The sequence below is a fragment of the Chiloscyllium plagiosum genome, chromosome 4 (assembly GCF_004010195.1).
Source record: "Chiloscyllium plagiosum isolate BGI_BamShark_2017 chromosome 4, ASM401019v2, whole genome shotgun sequence".
In the NCBI taxonomy this organism is placed as follows: domain Eukaryota; kingdom Metazoa; phylum Chordata; class Chondrichthyes; order Orectolobiformes; family Hemiscylliidae; genus Chiloscyllium; species Chiloscyllium plagiosum.
The window spans coordinates 36,713,964-36,739,550 of record NC_057713.1 but is presented as its reverse complement, the minus strand read 5'-3'; the positions used below and the strand labels follow the sequence as shown (position 1 = coordinate 36,739,550).

At 41.4% G+C, this 25,587-nt stretch overlaps 1 protein-coding gene across 2 annotated transcripts in view; it reads left to right on the top strand.

The window, feature by feature from the left end:
- Window positions 1–25,587, top strand: part of zgc:162816 (uncharacterized protein LOC571260 homolog) — a 58,971-nt gene that overhangs the window by 2,715 nt on the left and 30,669 nt on the right. For both annotated transcript variants that reach the window (XM_043687978.1, XM_043687979.1), the window contains exons 2-4: window positions 4,970–5,176; window positions 11,075–11,355; window positions 20,656–20,836. In XM_043687978.1, the coding sequence (XP_043543913.1) occupies window positions 5,028–5,176; window positions 11,075–11,355; window positions 20,656–20,836 (611 nt within the window). In that variant the 5' untranslated portion in view covers window positions 4,970–5,027. The remainder of the gene's footprint in view (window positions 1–4,969; window positions 5,177–11,074; window positions 11,356–20,655; window positions 20,837–25,587) is intronic.

Here is a 25,587-nt window from a genome sequence, read left to right as displayed (position 1 = left end):
CCCAAAGGCCCCCAAAACTGTCTCCACAATCTAAGCAGCTACTTGATTTCTGTGTGGAACTGGGGCTGGTCGATGTTTGGAGACAGCTCCACCCTATAGGTAGGGACTTACATTTTTTTTCTAATCTGCATAAGCGTCGTGCAAGGATTGATCTTTTCCTAACCTCAGTTACTTTTTTGGATTTGGTGATACCCTGCGCAATTGGGAATATTGCCACCTCCAATCATGCAGCAGTATATTTAGTGGTTGAGATTAAGGACAATGTAACAGGTTCACGGCACTGGCAAATGGATCCCTTTATTCTCAACGTCAGTAAGCTCGTTGAGTGTTTCTCTAACAAGTTTAAAGCATTCTTGGCCATCAGTTCAAATACGGCTAGTAACCCATCTGTTCCCTGGGAGACTGCTCAGGTTTATGCTAGAGGGATAATTATTTCTTATTCTGCCAGTTGGAAGTGGCAGAAGGGAGAGCAGCAGCGTCTGCTGAGGCATGACTGAAGGCAGCAGAGTCGGCATATTTTAAGAGGCCATCGGTGGTTAAGTTGCAGCAGGTCACAGCTCTTCGGTCAACCTTTAATTCCATGCTTCCCCAGACAGCAAGGAAGAAACTTTTCTTTGAGGAGCAAAGGTTGTTTGAACATGGTGATAGGCTGGGCAAATATTTAGCATATCTGGCTCTGAAAAAGAATGCTCAACAATCTATTGCCTCAATTAGGAAAGGGACTGGGATTCTCACTTGTGATTCTAAAAAGATCAGTGCTGTACTTCAGAGGTTTTACTCTGAAGTATACCAGTCAGAACACTGTGAAATAGATGGGAAAAGATGGAGTTCTTTTTTAAGAACCTAAATCTTCCAGGCGGGACCTCCAAACAGGCACCTCTCCTTAATGCCCCTTTAACAGTGCAAGAGATACAGGAGGCGGTGAAGCACCTTCAAAGTAGAAAGGCACCCGGCCCTGATGGTCTTCCTAGTGAATTTTACAAAGAATTTATAAATATATTGTCAGGGCCGATGTTGGACATGTACAACTACTCGTACAGTCATGATTGCCTCCCGCCACCCTTGAGAGAGGCTAGTATCTCTCTCATTCTTAAGAAAGGGAAGAGCCTGGAGGACTGTGCTTCTTGTAGAGCCATCTTGCTTTTAAATTCTGATTTTAAAATTCTGTCCAAGACTCTTGCATTAAGGCTGGAATGGTGTTGCCTTCCATTGTCCAAGGGGACCAGACTGGTTTTGTAAAGGGCCGCAGATCCTTCAACAATGTTAGGAGGTTACTCAATATGATTCAAGCGTGTCAGCAGCAATTGGTTCAGGGATAAGTGATTTCTGTAATTTCTGTAGATGCAGAAAAGGCATTTGATTGGGTGGAGTGGCCATATCTTTTTTATACCCTGGAACGGTTTGGTCTCGGTGAAGTCTTTACCAGGTGGGTAAGGATCCTTCATAGTGATGCTCTGGCGGCGGTTCTCACCAATGGTGTAAGATCTAGTAATTTTAATACTTGTAGGGGCAGTCGGCAAGGTTGTCCCCTATCACCTCTACATTTTACGCTGGTGATTGAGCCGCTGGCAGAGGCTATTTGTAGGGATCCTAACATAGCCGCCCCAGAAGTGGGATCAAAGGCACATAAGATTACATTATTTGCAGATTTTGTTCTTATTTTTCTTTTGAACCCAGCAGTTTTTGTGCCTCTTTTTGGGGTTACAAGATTAATCTTTCAAAATTGGAGGCTATGTCTACGGTGGGGGTGGGGTGGGAGTGGATCTTAGGGGAATACCAGACGTCGAGGGTGAGTCACGGTTTCCCTTTCAGTGGTCACAGGGAGGTCTCTCTACCTAGGCCTTTTAGTTACTCCCAGCTTCGATCAGCTATTTAAGGCTAATTTTGTCCACTTGTTTGACAAGATTAAACAAGATCTTCAAAGATGGGAGGCCCTTCAATATCTTGGTTAGGTCGAGTAGCTCTTATTGAAATGTATGTCCTTCCTTGTTTGCTAAACCCTATGCAGATGCTTCCATTGGTTTTTCCCAGAGACTTAATGGTTGGTTTAGCTCTTTTATCTGGCACCATAGGTGACCCTTTATTAAGCTCGTGAAATTGCAATTACCCCAAGGACTGGGAGGAGTTGACCTCCTGGATATTAAAAGATATCAATTAAGCTCCCTTTTATCTTTTGTAAGTGACTGGGTTTGTGAGGACCCGGTAGCAATATGGTTGGATATTGAGGTCTCCCAGGTAAAGTGTCCTCTTCTTAGCTTATTATCTCTAGACAAAATGAAGACAGTTGTGGAAAATTAGTGTAATCCAATAATTATTAATACTGTCAAAGTGTGGAGGGCAATGTGGCAGAGTGAGTAATACATCTAAAACATCTTTTCTTACCCCTACTATTGGTATGCTGGGTTCCCAGCCAGGGACAATGGACCCTGGGTTTAAACTCTGGGCAGCTAGGGGAGTTTCCTGTTTGGATGATTTATTTGAGGGGAAAATAATGATGTCTTTTGACCAAATAATCCTTAAGAATGGATTATCTAGCAGATACCTATTTCGTTTTTTCCAGATTAGAGATTTTATCCAAAAAGAAGCTGTACTTTTGACTGACTTCTACAGATCTGATGTAGAGAATAGGGTGCTTCATGCCAAGAGCACTCTTAGTGAGTACTCTTTATCATCTGTTGGGGGTGGTCCCTCGGATGATATTGAATGACTACATGAGTTGAGATCTCTTCTGAGGCATGGGAGAATATTTGTGAGAATGCGAAAAAGATTTACATTTCTAATAGGACCCATGCCATGCAATTGAAGAGTCTTCATAGGGTCCATTTGGCCTTAGATTGTCTCTCAAAATTTAAGATATCCTCAATGTGTCCCAAGTGTAAAATAAATATGGATACTCTCACTCACTGCCTGGGGTCCTGCCACAGGCTTTGTACGTATTGGAATGCTGTGGGAGGAGTAATAGAGAGGGTCTTGTGGACCAACGTTAAGATGGACCCGCTCTGTCTTCTCCTGGACCTGCCCAATTTAGCTTCTTCAGATACACATGGAGAAGGAAAGACATTTTGACGTGCTGGGTGTCTGAAAACCTCTCGTGCCTGTCTGATTGGTGCAAGCCTATCATGGAACATATTCCCCTGGACTTTCTCACAAATATGGTGCACCAAAAAATCCGAAGGCGTGGTAGCCCTTTTTGGCTTACCTTGAAGCAGATTTTTCTGACATTTTAATTTGGGCCTTTGTATAGCCATGATGGTTTGGTTTTGTGAACTTGGTGTCACAAGAGGAAGAACTTCAAACAAATGCAGGTGTAATATTTAATGCTGTCAAAGGTCAGGAGCTATTGTTTCGTGGCACTGAGCTGTGTTATTTGTTTATTACTTTGACTGATTTGTTTATCTTGGCCATGAGTATAGTTTTGTTCTGTTTGTGTTGTTGTTCTTTTGTTTTACATAGAGTAGTGTGGTTGTTGGTTTATTGTTATAATTCTGTAGTTTTGTAATTTTATAAAAAATAAATCTTTACAATAAAAATATTTTATAAAAACAATTAATATCCACTTATTTCTCTCAACTTTAATAATTTGCTAAAGTAATAGACCACACTCTTCTTATAATAAAACCTTTGGTGACATAGAGATTACCTTCAAACAAACTAATAAAAAAGAAGAGGAAACTTTTTATTTTCATCTTCCATGTCTTAGATTGCATGCACTTTCGTAAAATCTATTTTCCATATAATAGTATCATTAACAAGTGTTTTAATAATACAATGAATCTTTCAAATTGCCCAGTCTTTCTTTTTACAAAAACTAGAATATTTAATTAGAAAGAATTCTAACAAAAATTGAACATTGTTCTTGAAACTTCCAGCAACAGCACTTTCAAGATCATCCAGATATTTTGGATAAAATACTTCTGTAAAACAATGAGAATTGGTAACTAGTGTCAACAACTTTACATTAAATATGTCTTTTTTTCATATATATTTTCTGTTTACTAGCATGTCTGGTTGGATTCCAACTCCTTAACTCAGATACAAAGTTCCTTGACCTGCAAACTTATTAAAGATAAATTTGCTTTGAATCAGTTTAGTATCCAGCCTTCTACATGCTACAGCAACAGCACATTACTCATCAATATTGTATTTTGTTTAATTTATTATCTGATTAATCTCATATCCCTGCTTTTTACACTTGAAGAATCCTCTGATCTTTATGTTATCAATTTTTTAATTAGAAGCTGGAAGGTTTAGGCAAAAGTGATCAAACACCACATACTCTTCCTTCACTTACCTCCTTGAAGCACTCAACTGTGACATTCTATTATAAGTTGCCTCCAGACATGCTAAGTCACACCAAGTTGGCTACTTATATATATTCAACATAAATGGCCAATCAGAGTCACTTAATGAGGATCCAGTTTCAGCTGGTTCTTTATTCAACTGCCCTTTCATTGGAACCGTTGAGAAAATTAAAACCCTGTCTAAGAGTGGCAACTACAGAATTTAAATTGTAGCCTTCAGTTCAATGGCAACTACAAACTATGAACTACTTTTGTACAAAGTAAAAATTCAGACTTTTTAACCTAGGACTGAGTGCATGCATTGTTGAATAAGACTGACTTTCCTAAGTGAATGGTTCCAGATATTTCAGTTATGAAGAAAGTTTGGAGATGCGATTGTTTTCCTTGGAGAGAAGAAGGCTAAGAGGAGACTTGAAACAAGTGTTCAACATCACTGAGAGGCCTGGACAGAGTAGATAGGCAGAAACTGTTCCTGCTCAAAAGTGGTTTGAGAATAAGAGAGCAACGTTTCAAAATGTTTTGTGAAAGTGGCAAATGTGCGTTAAGAAAAAAGTATTTTTCATACATGGAGTAGTTAGGGTTTGGAATAGACCAAACTCCAATCTGCGGAGAGAGAAACTTAACGTTACATGAACTTTATTTTTCTCTTCCTTCCAATGACACCCTAGGTCTAGGTGCTGCCTGAATGACTAACCCAAGACTGGGCTTTCATCTCACAAGTTCGCCATGGCTTCTGTAGCATCAGTTCAGCAACTCTTGACCCCTGCATTCACCGTTGATATCCAGAAAGTTGAAAATAATGCAAAACGAATGATTGAGCGATGTCAGGCCCTGGGAGTTCGTCTCCGACCACACATGAAGACTCATAAAACTGTGTAAGTGGCTCAGATTTCTTCTTTAATTTTCTCTTCTGCTCTTGCAAGTGTTGTTCATGAGTTGCTGAGGCTGTTCAATTGTGTATTCCACTGTTGAGCCAAGAATTACACACACATACATACATTCAAATATGCTTGGAGACATGCTTACCTGTGGGCACACATAGGCATACACAAACACATGCATTCATACATGTTTGCATGCACACACACACAGGGACATGCATACAGATGAGCACATATGCAACCACATACATACAGAAATGCACCAGTGATGGTGCTATTGGAAAATTTCTATCTCACAAGTCACCCTGGTTTAGCACAGTATGAAGTACAAATTGGAGAAATTCCGATAAGAATTGAATTTGGAGAAATTTCTAGATAGGTTATTCCAACATACATTCACACAGCACAGTGAAGTACAGGTAGACAAACATGTAACTGACAGCCAGCAACATAAGGGGTATTTATTTGAGGCAAAGAAAGGGGAACCACAGAAATTGACCTGACCAACATGTATAATGTACTTGTCATTTATGTGGATAAAGAAGAATGTTAATCTAGGCATTATGAAGCAGGAATTAGTCTATAGGGTTGTAAATGGCAGATTGGAAAGATTTTCATTGTAAGGCATTGAATAATTAGGATAGACCATTTTCCCTTCTAAGAACCAACCGGGTATGTTGCCTACCAGCTACTAGGGTAAAGGATGGAAAGGAACTTGAAAAAGGTGAAATAACCATTGTTATAATTCATCTTGGAACCAATTACATAGGGATAAACCGTTCCACCTAATGGAGTTTCATAAGCATGCACTAATTTAAAATCAGGAACTTGAGTAAGATAATCTCAGGATTGCTACTCAAACATCATGAGAATTGCCATAATCGCAAGTTGCCTTGTTATTTGAATGTGTCCATCATCTCTGTGAGTCCTCTCCTGATTGGCCACCTTCAGACTCTTGGCCGTTCAAACCAAGGAGGATTCAGCCACCTCTGAAAAGATGACCTTCAGCATGTCAGAGCCATTGACCCACAGATGACCCTGGGGTTGCCTGATTAAATCTTCAAGGCCATCAGTCTCCACTGCTAAGCAAGTTTCCTCCATCCAAGCTGCAGAATCTAGGACAAGACTGAGGCACACTGAGAGAAAGAGTCCCTTTTGGATACTTTGGTGGCACAGGTGACATTGCTTATAAAGTATCATGTTTCTATAAATGTGAATGGTTTTGTAGTGTATCCATTTGTTTGAGACTCTGTGAAATCCTGAATGTAACAGTGCCAACCTGATGCCTAACTTCATTCACTTGGCATGAAGGAAGGGGCCAGCAATGTCCAGGGCAGGGAGTGTGTACAGCACACAGGGACACAATGCAATAAGAATCACCAGAAATTAGGGGGCTCCGATGTCTGTATCCAGAACAGTGCATGGATATGTGCATCTCGCATCACTGGGTCCTACACCCCTCTCACTCATGGTTCGAGATACTCTGCCCACTCCAGGTGTGGTCACTTTCAGTTCATTTCCTACTGCAGTTTGTGCATTTCTGTTATCATTGAAGATGATAGTGAGTAAATTTTAGACAGTGCTTTCCAGCCTCTGCCTCTAAGTACCCAAAGAGGCCTCAAACATCCAGTTCCCCTTCCCGATAGCTCTCCCATGAACTCCCTCAGCTTTGCATCCAGCCAGTCCATAAAAGTCTGCACCTACTCACTTTACCCTCCCAACTCCCTGATAACCCACATCACTGGGTGGCAATGCCAGAAATGATCAGATACTAATACCTGTGACCCCCACTGCCGCTCCTTGAAGCCAGAATGCTGTTGACCATTTACCATCCCACTTCCCACATTAACTCATTCCTATCCATGCTTTATTAAATCCCCCTTTACAAATACTGTTGCCCCCCCTTTTATAATTATTATTCCCCCACCACCCCCTTAACCCTTATTCACCAGAAATAAATTCCCAAGTCTCCTTCCCATGGCAGCTAGTAATTGGTAACCACAGCCCCTCTCAGTTTCTGTGAATGGTTCCAATGGACTGACCGTGGTCCACACTGTTAAATGACCTTGAGTCTTGGACCCCTGACTGGTGGCTGCTTATCTCCCCGATCGTGTTAGCCCTAATCCCCTTGGATTGGCCACGTTGGAGCCACACGATCCACTCCAAGACTCCAGAGACATGGACCCCCTGACCAATAGCACCCTGACCTGACCATGGCCAATCCCTTAGACTGGTGTGAGAGGCTCCTGCTGTCGTACTATGCCAACACTTCTGACTAACAGGTGCCTCCGTGGACTTCTGTGCGGACTACATCCCTCAGAGTTTGAGACATGGCTGCTTGCTTGCTGCATGTACAGTGAAGGTCACTGGCACATGGTGCAGGTGTGAGATTAGTGTTGCGCGGTGCTATGCAGCAAAATGTATGCCCCTTATTCACCAATAAAGTTGTGTGATTACGTTAATAGGTAAGGCAAGGCAGAGAAGCAGTGAGGATCCAGGTAGCACTAAGGGAGCAAGTGAGCAGCCCTGAGATACATTCTAGTCCAATGTCTGAGCCTGGTGCCTGTCCTGCATATAAATGTCCTTGCTGCAGCATTTTAGGTGTGTCCTGAAATGCAGGTTTCAACTTCCTGCGTATCTTCAAGCAGATTGGAAAGGGGCCATGAGGATCCGGAAGGTTTGGTAGTCATTAGATGTCAATGTTCGTGGATGAGCGATGCATTCAGCAGGTGCCCATGAATCGTGTCCTGAGATGCTGTTATGTGTGATCGACATAGCCAGCCAGCGGTGAGCTGACATTGCCAGATAACATCCATCTTGAGATTTCTTGGCATCTAGTTTGCGCATGGCAGATTTTTGGCGAGATAAGATTTTAATCAGGTAAGATGTGCAGTTAATAAGATTATAAACAAGAAATGTTGCCTTAATAGGCAACACGCTGCTGCCTAGCAATAATCTCACCTGGAACTTATTTAGAAAATGCAGCAAGTTGCTCCTGACCCCAAGCTAGGCCTTGATAGACTTCTTACAAAATTCTGCCACATTTCTCGCCATAGCCCACATTGTTCAGCTCCCTATCAACCTTCACCTTTTATCTGCAGGAATAGTAAAGAGATAAAAGAAACCTTAACAAAAAGCATTATAAAAAAAGAGGGTGTTGAAAACTCTCTTCTGCTTCTATGGCATCTTTATAGTTTTGATAATGGGAGGCTGAAGCTTCTTCATTGCCATGAATTGCACGTGAATACTTAGTTTCGAAATGATCAAAAGTCACCCTTAAGAAAGGCTGTGATTAGAAGCTTTTCTGCTGGTTATAGAAGGCAGCAACATTAACAAAACCTGCTGGATGGAATAAACAGCAGTTCTCTCTCAACACCCTTTTTTCAAACTTGGATTCTATCTCTATTACAAGTTTGAATACATCAAAGTGACAGAGAATTTAAAAATATAAGGTACTTCAAATGCCAGGCCACCTTTTTGAGAAAACGTCTGATTGTGTTTAGAGAATTTGCCTTCAAAAGGACAACCAGCTTACATCTGTCACAACACCACTGGGCTTTCTGAGAACTAAAGGAACATTGGAACATACAATTCTTATACTTTTTTCAACTTCATTTCCCTACACTGTAACTTGTTCTGTTTGCTTTTGTGCTTGAGTGTGTGTATGTTGCAGGATTTGGCATAGGCTTCAACAATTGACAATGATTCCATGTTTTAAATAAGTGAGTGTGTTTAAAATAATAAAACAGATTCCTTACTCGCTAGCTCAAGCACTGTGAATTACTTTGTAGCTTTACGTGTGGTGAAGTACAGATTGAATTGAAGGTAGCTCAACTTTTTTAAAAAAATCAAGTTTTGTTATACCAACCTCTGGAGTTAAAATAGAGGCATTTATTCACCTTTCTGGATTTGGTCACAGCACAAAAAGAAGTGATTAAAAATAAAGAAATTACATTGCTGATCCAGTAATCCAGCAAACACATTATAGTACATAACAGCAGAAAACAGTTAACCAAATAAAAATTCTGTAAAAGAATTTACATAGTCTAAGAAACTAAATAATTGCGTTAGAAACACAAATTCAGCTTCGATTCATGCTAGATAATGATTGTGAACTAATACTCCAAGTTATTAAATCTTTAGAAAGATTAGGTCAAATGGGAAATCAGCAGGAATATAGACCAAAGGAACAATTACTGTGATAAAAGGGATTTGAAGGAGAGGGTGACCAGGCCATGCAAACACTGGAATTGAGTTTACAAACAGCAAAGAATAAATATGACTCTAGCATGCATAGTCTACAGCTTTCCTGATATTAGTCATTAAGTGTGAGGGAGGAGCGTTGTACAAATATGGAGATTATGAAAGTCTGCAGCAAAAGCAGTTTAGATGTGGCAGTATTTTTCTTTTTCATGTAACTTAAAAGAAACAGAGTAGCTCAAATAGGACAGGTACCAAGATTCTTCGAGCTTTTTTTTATCTCAGCCTGCCCGGGGAATGGCAGAATGGGCAAGGGGTGTGGGGACTGATTTAAATGGTGACCTGTGGAAACTGTTGCATAGCTCCAGGGTTCCCACTATTTAAACCCCTGGACCTCTGTTTGACACAGGAATACCCGATAATTAAAATGTGAATCATGCATCCTGATGATGTGCTGGGGCTATAATGTGATTTTTATTGAAAATCATAGGAGTTGTATTGGGGCAAAGTCAGTGACAGAACCAGAGTTTGCTAAGAGCAGAAGAGACGAAGTAAGAATTTAAATTGATCTTTCCTCAGGGGCCTGGAGAAACTGGAATGTTTCATTTGGATCTACCTACAGAGAATTTTTGGGCATTCCCTACACTTTCCTTGTCTGTGTTTTCCAGCATCAACACTCCCTCAGCCCCTTTCTTCCCAGCATTAACTTCATGCTGGTGACCATTCCTTTGGGATTTAACATCCTGGGGCTTTCGGCCCAGTTCCTGCTCCAGCCATAATCCAAGATTTAAATTAGCTTTCAAATTGAAATAACCCAGGCCTTTGGCTAAATTCACTACGGGGACCCTCTGTTCCACTCTGCATTTCACCCGTGTGCAATATACTCTGAGATAAAATCCATGAAAATAGATTCAGGATGAACTTAGAAATAAAGCGACTGAAAAAATCTAGTTACATTTTTTCTTGAGAAGTTCACTGACATAGTAACAGAGAAGTGTCAATGAATCTTGCCAATAGGGATTATAGCAAGATCTACGCACAACAAATTATCATTCACCACCCCAACTTCAAACATATCCCAGTTCCTCTAGTGTCTCTGGTTTGAACTCCTCAAATTCCTCCCTAAGGGCATTGTGGAGAAAGTGAGGTCTGCAGATGCTGGAGATCAGAGATGGAAATGTGTTGCTGGAAAAGCGCAGCAGGTCAGGCAGCATCTAGGGAACAGGAGAATCGACGTTTCGGGCATTAGTCCTTCTTAAGGGCATTGTGGGTCAACCTACGGCATATGGATTGCAGTGGTTTAAGAAGGCAGCTCACCACCAAAAACTTCTCAAGTGCAACTAGGGATGGGTAATAAATTCTGGCCCAGCCACCCACATTCTGAAAATAAATTCTTAAAAATTAATAGATGTGACCAAGAAACAAGAGTAGGCCATTCAGCCCTTTGTGACTACTCCCCCTTTCAGTAAGATCATAATCTAATTTTAACCTCAATTCTACATTCCTGTATGCCCGCAATAATCTTTAATCTTGCAAACATGAAAACACATAGATTTGCAGGTGACCTCGCGACGTGTGCTGAATTGGTTGAGAAATTGGAGTCAGAGTGTTAGAATAAAGGGATTGGAAGGAGGTACTTGCACTGAATTACTCTTGCTGCTGAGCTTGTGCCTTTTCTTTTCTCAATTTCAGGGAATGTGCGGATATTATGACGGGGGGCTCTCGAAGGTGCATCGTTGTCTCCACACTGGCTGAAGCACGTTTCTACACTGACCACGGCTTTGATGATATCCTGTATGCTTATCCGCTTCCTTTTGACAAAGTGGACATCTGTGCTGAGCTGGCAGAACGCCTGGAGATGTTCCATGTGTTGATTGACAATGAACTGGCCCTGGCAGAGCTCAAAAAGAGGCGACTGAAAAATGGGAAGTCATGGCTGGTCTGGCAGAAGATAGACTGCAACAATAGAAGAGGTAAGCTAATGTGGAATATTGCATGCACTGGGAAAGAAAATAAGAAAGAAACTGATATTCTATAGCAACTTTTGTAATCCAAGTGTTTCATAGTCAACTGAGTCAATTAAGTGAGGTTGGTTGAGGGATAAATGTTTGCCAGGACACTGGGAGAACACTCCTCCTCATCTTCAAATATGCCATGGGATCTTTTACGTACAAATGACATTAATAGCTTGGCCTCTCTCCATCCCTACAGTATCTGCAACCCTACAATTCTCTGATATTATCCTTATATATTATTGTACAATATACAATCTGGACTCCTGAGCATCTCCAATTTTAAACACTCAACCATTGATGAAAGAATATTGGGGATATGCAAGAAGGGAGAGTTGAGGATAGAATCAGGTCAGCTATGATCTTATTTAATGGCAGAGCCAGCTCAGAGGTCTGAGTGACCCACTATTGTTCCTTGTTCGTGTGTTCATGTTGCCTACAACTGCTAATACTCTAGGATTTGGAGTTACTTTTCTGAAAAACTCTGTCTCTCTAACTTTCTTTTCACCTTTAATACAATATTCTTTGAAATCTGTTGCTTTGACTAAAGGAGAGTCAGGATACTAGAAAGGTGAATTTTCATGTGGAATAAGGATACTAGATCAATGAAGTTCCAAGAGGAAAATTAAGGCATTGTGGTAGTAAGCCTCGGTTCCATGGTAGTGCTTTAATCTCCACATCAGAAACTAGTGTGTTCACCCTCACTCCAGAGACTTGAATATATAATTCAGTGTCATACTTCATTGCAGTCCTGCAATGGGCTTTTGCATGAGACATTAGACTGAAGACCAGTTTCTCCATTTAGGTGGGTCTAAGATTCTGTGGCATATTTAAAGAAAGTTGCCTTGACCTACATCTGTCCCTCAGGCAACATCAATCAGATTATTATCACATTGTTTACGGGGCATATGGTATACAGATAGGCTGTTGCATTTCCCTACAGACTGTTAGGTGCTGTTCTTCGAGCTTCTGCTGAGGCTCACTGGAACACGGTAGCAAGCCTTTTCCCTCCACAACAATGATAGGGACCTCACATCCTCACCAGCCTCCACATCCAAAGGATCGTAAACCATCATTTCTTTCACCTCTAGTGGAATGCCATGCACAGACACATATTCCCCTCCCCTACTTTGTCAGCATTCCTCCTAGATTATTCCTTCTACTCCTCCTTCATTCCCAACAGCTTCCTAAGTAAATCCAGACTGCTGGGAGGGGCCTCTTGGTTCCACGATCGGTCAAATAAACACTAGCAGCTCGGTCTGTTTCAATAATTTATTATGACGCTGGGCATAGGTTATCCAGCAACACAAGGGTTAAGCACCTCTGTGTATTCTGGAAAAGCTGCTGCAATTTGCTTAAAACACAGACAACTTTTATAGGTCTCTTAACAAACAGAACAACCTTAATTGCAAAATTAATTCAATAAAGTGAAGTAAAGTGACCAGTAGACATAAAATTTAGCCAATGATATTTCCTGGGAGCTCACTTGTTTTGCATGCCCCAACTCTGAGACACCTGGTTTCCAAGGTCAGTTTAGGATACTTTAATAATGTCATATCTTACTTAATTAATTCATACTATGAACATCATCCCCATGGTGGTACCTTCCCCTGCAATTGCAAGTGTAAAACCTGCCCATTTACCCTTCTCACAATCCAGATATACCTCGCAGATGAAGCAGCAATTTACCTACACTTCATTCAATCCAGTCTACTGTAGTCGCTGCTCAGAACGAGGTGTCCTCTGCACTGGGGAAGTAAAACGCCAAATGAGTGACCGCTTTGCAGAACATCTACATTCTGTATGTAAAAATGAAACCATGCTTACAGTTGCCTTCTACTTCAATACACCATTGTGCTCCGAGACCAACATTTCTGTCACAAGCCTGCTGCAGTGCTCCAATGAAGGTCAACACATACTTGAAGAACAGCATCTCATTTTCCACTTGGGGACCTTGCAGCTTCTAGGACTCAACATCGAGTTCAATAACTGTCACAATACAGATTTTATGTCCAACATAAACATAACTAATTTCAAAATTATCTATATACTATTCTACAGTTCTTTTTAAATATACTTTTGTAACTCCGCTTAGCTTGATGTCTTAGGAGGGTAATTCATTTGTTTGCACAGCTTGGGCAGGTATGCATTGATTTTCCGGGGTAGACAGCATTGTGAATGGGAAAAAATTGCTCTCCTTATTTTGTGCAGGAAAAGTTTCCGATTTTAAAATGTGTTTTTTTTTTAAACGTACACCTTATAATTGTCAGACCTCTTTTGGTTCAAAGAGTTTTTAGCAGTTTTTCGCGCAGCACAGTATGAGAGATTCACAGCTGGTTCTCAAAATTAAAGTTCATGGGATAAAAGCAGCAGTAGCATCATAGATGCAGAATTAACTGAGATATAGAAAATGCTTGGGATTAAAGACTGTTTTTGGGTTAGAGGGAGTTGTACAGTGAAGTTGTTCAAGGGTCCATAATTATGCCTGCTGTTTTGATATATATTAATCACTTAGAATTGTTGGCAGAATTGAAGACACAATTTTTAAATATGCCAATGACAATATATAGAAGTACAGTAAACATAGAAGTAATAATAGACTTCAAGACGTAATACATTTTGGTTGGGAAAATGAAAAGGGACAACCATATGGAATATGCTACAGTGTTAAAGGCAATGCAGGACAGAGAACTGGTATTGTCTGTGTTCAAATTTCTGAAGTGGCTGGGTTAAATTAATAGAGATTCATGAAGCAAATGGGATTTATGTGCTTGATATATAGAGGCAAGAATATAAAATCCAGGCAGTTAAATTTGTAAAACACAAGTTTGGCCTCAGCTGGGATAGAAGGTCAGTTCTGGGCAGTATGCTTTAGGAAGGATATGAAAACTTTAAAGGGGGTTGTTCCAGGAATGAGGGGTTACAGTAATGTGGATTAACCGGAAAAGTTGGACTTGTTGTCCTTAGAGCAGAAAATGATAAAGCAGATGATGGAGGTGTTTCAAGTGTGATCTCGAAGTGACTACCACCAATGGTCATACCCTAACCCATCATGTGGTATTACATTTTGGTATTACATTTACGGACAATTAAAAGTAGGGCCTTTGGTAGTGTTGAAACTTTATTGCTGGAACAGCACAGCAGGTCAGGCAGCATCCAGGGAACAGGAGATTCGACGTTTCGGGCACAGGCCCTTCTTCAGGAAGATTTGGTAGTGTTGTAAAACAGAGAAACCTAGGGGTTCAGATACATAATTCTTTGAAATTTGCATCACAGGTAAACAGGTTGGTTAAAAAAGTGGTTAGCACACTTGCCTTCATGTTCAGAGCTTTGACTATAGGCGTTGAGATGTTATGTTGAGGTTGTACAGGACATTGGTGAGGCATCATCTGGAGTACTGCGTCCAGTTCCGGTTGCCCCGTTATAGGAAGAATATCATTAAGCTGGAGAGGGTTCAGAAGAGCTTTACAGGATGTTGCTGGGAATGGAAGATTTAAGGTAAATGGAGAGGCTGGATAGGCTGGGACTTCCTTCACTAAGTGTGGAAGGTTGAGGGATGATCTTAGAGAGGTTTGTAAAATCATGAGGAATATAGGTAAGGTGAATGGCAGGTGTCTTTTCTCTAGGATGAGGGATTTCAAGACTAAGGGACATATTTTTAAGGTGAGAGGAGAAAGATTTAAAAGAGACACAAGGGGACAATATTTTTACGCAGGGAGTGGTCTGCTTGTGGAATGAAGTTCCAGAGTAAGTGGTGGTTGTGGGTGCATTACAACATTTAAAAGACATTTAGATGTACATGAAAAGACATGTACATGAATAAAAATGTTTGGAGGGATATAGGCCTAGCACAGGCAGGTGGGACTGGTTTAATTTTGGATTATGGTTGGCATGGACTGGTTGGATCAAAAGGTCTATTTTCATGCTGTATGACTCTATGACTATGACTCAATAACCTTAGAGCCCTGATTTCATCCTTGTATGTGTTTTGCCCGATCTCACACCCTGGTCCTGCCATGATATGGGTTTCTTTAAGTCAGCCAACCTATTCTCTCCTACTGTCAGCTCTCATTGTCACTTATTCAGCTTCTCTTCTGTCCTGGCTTACTATCAATAATCCCCTCGTCTGCCTAGTCCTTTAATATCTCTGTCGCTGGGTTCCATCTCCATCTATCCACTCCTCTCTCACTCCACCCCCAGCCCAACCTCATCTTCAGCATAAATACCAACCTTTTCCTAGCTACCATCAGTTGGCCCTGTTTTCTGTGTACAGATACTGCCAGACCTGCTGTGTTTAAAAAGCAATTTCTGTTTTTTCTTGTAATAGTGTCTGCTGATGATATTTATCAGTATTTTGAATCAAACTGTTTAGACAACTTGTAACACATTTGCAGCATAGATGAGACCTGAACCTGGACCTACTGGACACATTTGTAGGGTCAAAGTGGGTATTGATATGAGCTAATCACGGAAGGATTTTGCTGTGATCAAATTTTTGACCCGCACTGGCATCTGAAATTAGGTCAGCTTCCAGTGAGATTCCATGGTACAGCCACTAGATGCCAGTACAGCCTTTGGAAGTGGCATATTCTCCTGCAGTGTTGGTTAACAGGGTTGTGTATGAATTGATGCAAAACAAAACTCCGGATTCCTACATTTTTGTGGGATAGAGTATTCCCAGAAAACAGATGCAGATGAGAAAGACCTAGAGGCCCATCCAGAAAGGAATTTAGAGCTTCTACTGTGAAAGCTGCTTTGTTAAATTACGCTGTCATCTATACACTCTAGGTGATGATCGGTATTCATCGGTTCCCTTTTTTGTACAGAGAAAAATAAATGTCCTGAGACACTTCACAGGCATGAGGTAAAGTAAAGACACTGAACCAAAGGTTCGATTCAGAGGAGTGATCAAGATATCAGTCAATGAAGTTTTAAGGACAGTCACAAAGGAGGAAAGGGAGGTTGAACAAGATATATTAATGGCATGAAAGATTTGTTTAGATAATTATGTCTTTAAAGGTCTCAAAGTGCTTTACAGATAATTAATGCTTTTAAAACATAAATAGGAAAAGTACTGCCTTTGCAAAAGTCTCACAAACATTTTTACTGATGTTGATAATTATTGACTCAGTGGTGAGGAGAGGTCTTCTGCCCTTCCTCAAAATGGTGCCAATGGATCTTTTGCATTATCCTAAGACAGCAGACAAGATCTCCTCTTAATCTTAAGTACGGCCCTATACAGATTTCATAACAATGTAAGAAATAGGATCACAAATAGGCCATTCAGCCCTTCAAGGCTGCTCTGCTGTTCTATAAGAACATGTGCCCCAGGGCTCAACTCCTCTTTCAGGCACGGCCTTAACTCCTCGGTATTTCAAAAATCTATTTTTCTCCTCTGTAAATGCTTAGTGATCTGTCTTCCAAAATTGCAGCCAGATTGTGGATGTTTTCAATGGATGTGGACTCAAAATCATTTCATAGCAAATGAATGAACGTTTAATGATGATTCAGCAAGACCTTCTTCCTTCAGATCCTGCTTTCAGATGGTGTGACATCCTCACTGATGATGCACTGTATCTATTAACCACTTATGCAGCACCATCAACCTCCCAGTCTTTGATTCTACCCATAGATTATTTATATCATAAACTTTTTACATGTTTATTCTATTTCTACTTCCCTATTGGCTGAAGTCACTGTTGGGCTCTCTGAGTCAGAGGGAAAGACATTGCAGTGGCTTGACTAATCTGACTGACAATCTGCTCATTGCTCTTGGAGAGGATAGTTATTCATGCATCCAGTGCAGGAGAATGTGAACAGTTCACTAAGGTGGTTATGGTGTCTTCCCATTCACAAACATGGTCAATCCAGGTCTGTAAAGGCCGCTTGCTGATAGCCACTAAAGCCACCTGAGAATGTGGTGGTCTGCACTGGTCCAGGCCCATATCAATCTTTTGTCCCCTTACACTCTCGTGATCCTCCTTCTGTCTGACCTTATTTAAATCAGCCTGTATGATAACCTTTATGGGTGGCACGGTGGCACAGTGGTTAGCACTGCTGCCTCACAGCGCCAGAGGCTCGGGTTAAATTCCTGCCTCAGGCAACTGTCTGTGTGGAGTTTGCACATTCTCTCCATGTCTGCGTGTGTTTCCTCCGGCTGCTCCAGTTTCCTACCACAGTCCAAAAATGTGCAGGTGAATTGGCCATGCTAAATTACTCATAGTGTTAGGTGAAGGGGTAAATGTAGGGGAATGGGTCTGGGTGGGTTGCTTGTTGGAGGAGTTGGTGTGGACTTGTTGGGCCGAAGGGCCTGTTTCCACACTATAAGTAATCTAATCTAATAACTGGTTGGAGAGTATACAGGAACCTTAGAAGCCGAGTGTGTAACGCCCTGTCCATTAGGAGTTCTGAAGGAGTTATACTGATGTGAAAATGAGGACTGGTAACTTAGCAAGGCCAAGTCAATATTGTAATTTTCCTTCGACAATGCCTTGACAGTACAGAACCCCTATTCAGACTCACCGTTGACTTGTGGATATTGAGGTGAACTGGTGACGAGCACAAAACCGTAAGATTGTTTGAAGCGGTAGTTAGTGATGAATACACCAAAAGATGTAGGAGCAGAAATAAGCCATTCAGCCCATCAAATCTGCACTGCCATTCAGTGAGATCATGGCAGATCTGATAATCCTCAAATCCACTTCCCTGCCATTTCCCCATAACCCTTGATTCCCTTCTGAATTAAAAGTCTGTCTATCTCAGCCTTGAACCTTCCTGACAACACATCCCCTACAGCCCTCTGCTGCAAAGAATTCCATAAATTCACAATGCATGGAGAGAAAAAAATGTTCTGTCTTAACTGGGTAACCCCTCATTATAGGATTATGCCCTCTGGTTCTGGTCTCTCCCACAAGGGAAAACAATAATTCTGCATCTACCCTGTTAAAGGATCTTGCATTTTTCAATAAGGTCACCTCTCATTCTTCTAAACTCCAAAGAGAACTGGTCCAACCTACTCAACTTCTCCTCATAATGAAATCCCTCCATGCCTGAATACAACCTAGTGCATGTTGTTTGGGCTGCCACAAATGCTAGTATATCTTTCCTTAGATAAGAGAGGCAGCACTGTTCACAGTATTCCGAATGCAATCAGACTAGTGTATTATATAGTTTTAGAAAGATCCCCCCAGCTTGGTACTCCATTCCTGTTACCTGTTGAACTTGGATGCTAGATTTTTGTGATTTATAGACAAGAATTCCCAAATCCTTCTGTGCTGTAGCTTTCTGCATTCTTTCTCCATTTAAATGATATCCAACTTATCTATGCTAGAGTGCATAACCTCACACTTTCCCACATTATATTCCTTCTCACCTATTTTTATGTCATCTGCCATCTTCGCTGTAGTGCATTCAGTTTCCTCATCTAAAACATGAATATTCATTGTAAATAATTGTTGCTCCAGCACTGATCCCAGAGGTACTCCAGTGATTACAGATTGCCATGGTGAAAAAGTCCCCCTTATTCCAAGTCTCTGTCTTCTACTACTTAGCTAATCCTCTATCAATGCTAGTATACTGCCTCCAATGCCAAGGAGTCTTATTATGCAGTTTAACATGTGGTACTTTATTAAATGTCTTCCGGAAATTCAAATATATTACATCCATGACATCCCCTTAATCTATCCTGCTTGTTACATCCTCAAAGATTTGAAAAGATTTGTCAAATATTATTTTATTTTCATGAAATCAAGCTGACCCTGCTCGATTACATGATGTATTCCTGCTTTGCTATTACATCCTTTATAATAGACTCTAACATGTTCTCAAACACAGATATTAAGCACACTAGCATGTAGTTAGCTGTCTTTTGTTGCCTTCCCTTTTTGAATAAGCAATTTTCCAATCCCCGGGACCTTATCCAAATTTAAGAATTCCTGGAATATTACTACTCATGCAGCAATTGTCACTGTCACTGTCACTTCTTTTAATGTCTGAGGATGCATTAGGTCCAGACCCATATAAATCTTTTGCCCCAATAGTTTCCCTAGTACTGTTAGTGATAGTTATGATATTTATAGAGTAATTTTAAAGGCTGTGAGGTTACCCATCAATCCTCCAGGCAATGCATTCCAGATTCTCACCATGCTCTGGGTGAAAATAATTTTCCTTAAATACCCTCCAAACCTCTTGCCTTTCACTGTAAAAGTATGCCCTCACCCCCCACTTCATTATTTGTTCCCTCTCTCTTTTCTGCTACCTGATTATTTAGTAATTTTTGAATGGTATTAGTGCCTTCTACTGAGATGACTGGGGAAAAGTATTTATTCAACTCCTTTAACACTTCCAGGATCACATTATTATTTCTCCAGCCTCATTCCCCAAGGGACTTTGGCCTCACTCTTAAATTTTGTCTTTATATAAAGAAACTTTCTCGCGGTTGATTCTGATATTGTTTAGAAGTTTACCCTCAAAGTTTATTTTCTCACTGTTTATTATATTTTTGGTCATCTTTTGTAGATTCTTAAAACTTTCCCAATCCTCTGACTTACCACTAACATTTGCAATATTTTTCTGCAATTTGATGATATCCTTAACTTCCCTGGTTAACCATGATTGACTTCTTCCTCACTGATTTGTAATGAGCCATGAACTATTTTCTTAAACAATTACCATAATTTCTCAGTCATCTTTACTGCTAAATTCCTTGCCCAATCATTGAAATCCAAGGGGATTGTGTGAGAGATGCAAGGGACTGCCAAGGATGTCTGATCTGAGCTGGTCTATTGAAATAAAACTATAAGTGAGGCTGACAGTGGAAATATGGAGTGGGTTCAGGTTTGGATTCAAATCTGAAGGTCCTGAGTTCAATCCTCAGAGAGGCAAGTTTGTGGCTTTTAGGGTGACACAGTGGCTCAGTGGTTAGCATTGCTGTCTCACAGCGCCAGGGACCTGGGTTTGATTCCAGTCTCGGGTGATTGTGTGGAGTTTGCACGTTCACTCAGTGTGTGCGTGGGTTTCCTCCCACAATCACAAAGATGTGCAGGTTAGGTGAATTAGCCATGCTAAATTGCACATAGCATTCAGGGATGTGTAGGCTAGCTTCATTGGTAAAGGGTCTGGGTGTGTTATTCTTCAGAGGGTTGGCATGGACTTGTTGGGCCAAAGGGCCTGTTTCCATGCTGTAGAGATTCTAATTAAGGTTGTTGTGTTTGTGAAGTGCTGGAGGTCTACAATTTTAATGAAGTTTCTTCCTGTTTACAGTTGGGGTGCGACCTGAGGATCCAGCAGCAATGATATTGGCAAAATCCATTGCAGAATGTGAAGGTGTGGAGCTTGCAGGGGTATATGCACATTGTGGGAATTCCTACCATGCAACCGGATTGGAGGAGATTCAAGCAGTAGCCCAGGAAACCACCACTGCCACCCTGGACTTTGTGCAGAAGTATGAGCATTTTAGTTTCAAAATCATTTAATCTTTCATTTCTTCCGGGGATTTCAGAGGGAGGAAAGCAGCAGACAATGTTGGTTAACCCAAGATGCCAACGGTGGCTGAGACTGCAATCTTAGCTCAAAAGCCGGGATGTCCAGCCCAGAGACTTGAGAAAATTCAGGCTGTCAGTGCAATACTGAGGGAGTGCTGCATTGTGAGAGGAGCCATCTTTAAGATGCAATATATTATCCAAGGCCCCAACTACTTTTTCTTTAAATACAAAAAGATGTCACATGTCATAGTTTTGCACAAATACAGGGGAGTTATCCCTGACATCTTGGCCTGTTAATCCCTTAGTCAATACCAGTAAAAACAGATTATTTGGTCATGATCATGTTGCTATTTGTTGAATCTTGCTGTGCTCAAATAGGCTGCTGTGTTTCCTTAATTACCACGGTAACTACAAAAGTACTTCATTAAGTGCTTTGGGACATCTAAAATTGTGAAAGGCATTATGTCGATGTCTGTGCAAGCTTTCTGCATCTGTGAGTCATTTAAAAACCACAGTTGGAATCCACAGTCTTATAATTCTCCTGTATCCCTGAAACAAATCAAAATTGGCATAGGATTTTTATCCACTGGTGATGCAACCCTTTCCAGACCTCAGGGGCCAGGAAGCTGAAGCAGGACTAATCAGTGAATTGGGGTAAAAGTAAAAAACAGGACTGGGTTTCAGGGGTTACATTTCCAGAGCCCAGTTCCACTGTTGTTGTATGCACGATTTTAAATCAACTTTCTCTGTTCATTGAACCAGTTACTTGGGCACTGGGCAGCTTGCAGCATCTCATTTAAACAGTCATTATGTCATATGCAAGTCTAGGTAATGTGTACCAGCAGGCAATTGGACTGGCTCTCATCCGATGTTCACCAGCACCGAGCGGTTACAATTACTATTATAATGACAATTAAAATTACAATATAACATTTAAAATGTATCTGGATGGGTACATGAATAGGAAGGGTTTAGAAGGATATGAGGCAAATACTGGCAAATGGGACTAGGTTAACTTAGGATATTTCATTGGCATGGACAAGTTGAATGAAGGATCTGTTTCCATGCTGTTCAACTCCATGACTCTGAGTACAGGTAGACAACACTTTATCCGAAATCGTGAAATCCAAAACGCTCAAGTCCGAAGGTATTTTTATGAAGTTGTTTTCTCATTGGCGGGCAAACAGTTAATGCATGCGTGTCACTCTGATGCGATGTGTTGGGGCATGGCCGTGCACTGGCAGGCCTCAATTTTATTTCCGGGCCCATTTTACTCAGAGTAGGTCTATTCTTTGGAAAGATTTTTTAAAACATCACCATCAAACTGCCACTTATTCTGAAATTCGAAAAATTCTGAATTCGGAAAACCAGCTGGTCCCGAGCATTTCGGGTAAAGGATTGTACACCTGTAAACTTAAGGACACAACAATAGCATAAAATTACAAAGAGATATTGATAGATTGGGTGAATTGCCAAACTATCCAGATGGAGTTCAATGTAAACCAGTGTGAGATGATTCATTTTGGACCTAAAATGATAGATCAGGGTACTTTCTAGATGGTGTGAAGTTAAATACAATAGGTATCCAAAGAGACTTGGGGGTTCAGGTGCATTATTCTTTAAAATGCCACAAACAAGTGCAAAAATAAGCAGGAAAGCTGATGGAATACTGGTTTTTATATCTAAAGGACTGGAGTATAAGGATTAAGAAGTTATGATGCAGTTATACAAAAATCTGGTTAGACGCCTTGGAGTACTGTGAGGGATCGGGCAATGCTCCTTGAGAAGGATATACTGGCTTTGGAGCGAGTATACGTAGGTTTACAAGAATGGTATCTAGGTTTTGGGGGTTAAGTTATGAGGGAACATGATACAAATCAAATGTGTTTTCACTAGAATTTAGAAGGTTAAAGAGTGATCTGATCGAAGTTGTCAAGGTATTAACAGGAAAAGACAGCGTGGATGATAAGCTATTTCCATTGGTTGGGGATTCTAGAATTAGGGGCCAGACTGTTCAGGAGAGATGTTAGGAAGCACTTCTACACACAAAGGGTGGTAAATATTTTTTTGTAAAGCAAAGGTATTAAGCAATATGGGCCAAAAACAAGTATATAGAATTTGGCCACAAATCACCCATGATCTCATTGAATGAAGGAACAGGATCAACAGGCAGAATGCCCGACTCCCATTCCTATCAATTGGAATGCAAGTGGAATTGAGAAGGAGAAAGGAGATAATAGGTGGCCTGTGAGCAACGTAGGTCATGATGAGAAATTTGGGAAAATCAGGTCAGATGTTCAGTGAGGTTCTTACCATAGAACAGAATACCATAGAATCCCTACAGTATGGCCCAAGACCCCTCCCACCCTCTGACGAGTATGCCACCCAGACTCATTCCCCTACCTTGTAATCCTACATTTCCCTTGACTCATGCACCTAACACTATGGGCAATTCAGCATGGCCGATTCACCTAACCTGCACATCTTTGGACTGTTGGAGGAAACTGGAGTACCCGGAGGAAACCCATTCGGACACGGAAAATGTGCAAACTTTACACAGACAGTCGCCCAAGGCTGGAATCGAGGCTGGGTTCCTGGGACTGTGAGGCAGCAGTACTAACCACTGAGCCACCGTGCCACCCCATCTTTCTTGATGTTTAGAACATTTTCCAACTAAATGTTGAATGGGGAGATGTGATTCTCACTAGCAAGCAGCAAGAGGCAAAATAGCATGTATTAGCATATATTAACATCCTCATTATTACTTAATCTTGCCTCATTGCCAGTGAGTGCATGCACCCCACATCCATAGGCTTTGATACCAACACATATTGCATCATCATTGCACATCTCTAATCCATTTACAATATGGTTCTGCACTTCAAAATTACATTTTCGAACACATCCCAACATTCTCATTGCAATGCTGCTGCAAGGACACTTTACACAAGACCATGCACACACCTCACAGTTTGGACCAAGCTGCAATGGGGCTGTTCACTCACTGTCTCAGCACTTACTTCTATCTACTTTGATACTCACAGCATCCCTGCTTGCCTTGACTTGCAGTTTGGTGCTTTGTCCCCACAGCTGCATTTTAGAGACTCACCGTACTTTGAGCTTGTGGTGCTCATAAGCACAGACATGAAACCAGGCAGTTTTTTTGTGCTTCTCAGCTGTAATCAGTCAAGAGCTGGGCATGTTGGCATTGTGCTTTTATCAGAGCTGAAAATGTGCTGCTGGAAAAGCGCAGCAGGTCAGGCAGCATCCAAGGAACAGGAAATCGACGTTTCCTGAAGAAGGGCTTATGCCCGAAATGTCGATTTTCCTGCTCCTTGGATGCTGCCTGACATGCTGCGCTTTTCCAGCAACACATTTTCAGCTCTGATCTCCAGCATCTCCAGTCCTCACTTTCTCCTTGAAAATTGTGCTTTTATCAATCTCACACTTCCAGCATGTGGCAGCAGCAGCCAGTATGGCAAACATACTATGTGGTATGTGCATCAACAAAATGGACATATCAAAAAGTCAAAAGATGTGGTAATCCTCAGTCAAGATAAGAGGAAATGTGCCATTCAGGAAATGCTAGTGCAGTCAGTGAAAGACATCATCCACTCACAACCCAGGGGCTTGGGCAGTCAGTTTGTCCACTCGTAGTGGCAAGATCAAGGAGTCTTATAATTACAGTCCAGGGAGTGGGCCATGATCAGTCCTCCAGGTCCAGTGCAAGTACTGTGGAGATTTGCAGATCATGAAATGGGAGATATCCTCAGTCAAGATAAGAGGGAATGTACCATTCAGGAAATGCTAGTGCAGTCAGAGAAAGACATCATCCACTCACAACCCAGGGGCTTGGACAGTCAGTTTGTCCACTCGTAGTGGCAAGATCAAGGAGTCTGTATAATTACAGTCCAGGGAGTGGGCCATGATCAGTCCTCCAGGTCCAGTTCAAGTACTGTGGAGATTTGCAGATCATGAAATGGGAGATGCATAAGGAGTAATCAGGAGTCTGGTTAGTCATCAGTCAGTGCTGATGCTCAATCCTGGGGGGAGACATCAGATTGAAAGTCAAGGGAGGATGCCAAGAGACATGGCTATAGCAGGGGAGTGGGGACGAAATACTGGGGATTGAAGGCATTGACCTGGGAATATGGGATGCTGTGGGAAGTGAGGTGAGTCGGAGGGATTGTCAGTGATCACATCATTGTGGCCTTGCTGGGGGAGGTGTGGATGACGCTGGTGGAAACGACGAAACTGGGAATTGGGGCTTGGGAGGAAAGGTGCAGTTGTAGGTCCAGATGGTGGGTGGGAACATGTAAGGGATCAGCAGTGATGAGCTGTCCAGGGAGTAGCGGGTAGAAAGGAATATGGAAGTTGTATGCCCTTGATGATCAGGCTGAGCCAGGACAAGTGTGACCTGCATTGCTTTCCATTTACTCTTGATTCCTAAATGAGAACTGCAAGTGGAAAATGACTGTGACCACACTTGGGGTGTGTGGAATCAATGTTTTATTTCTGTCCCAACACATGGACTCCATTGCTAAGAGGCAGGAAGTCTTCAAGGAGCAATTGTATCAATTGTGCTCTTGGGTAAAAACAATGACTGCAGATGCTGGAAAACAGATTCTGGATTAGTGGTGCTGGAAGAGCACAGCAGTTTAGGCAGCATCCGAGGAGCTGTAAAATTGATGTTTTGGGCAAGAGCTCTTCC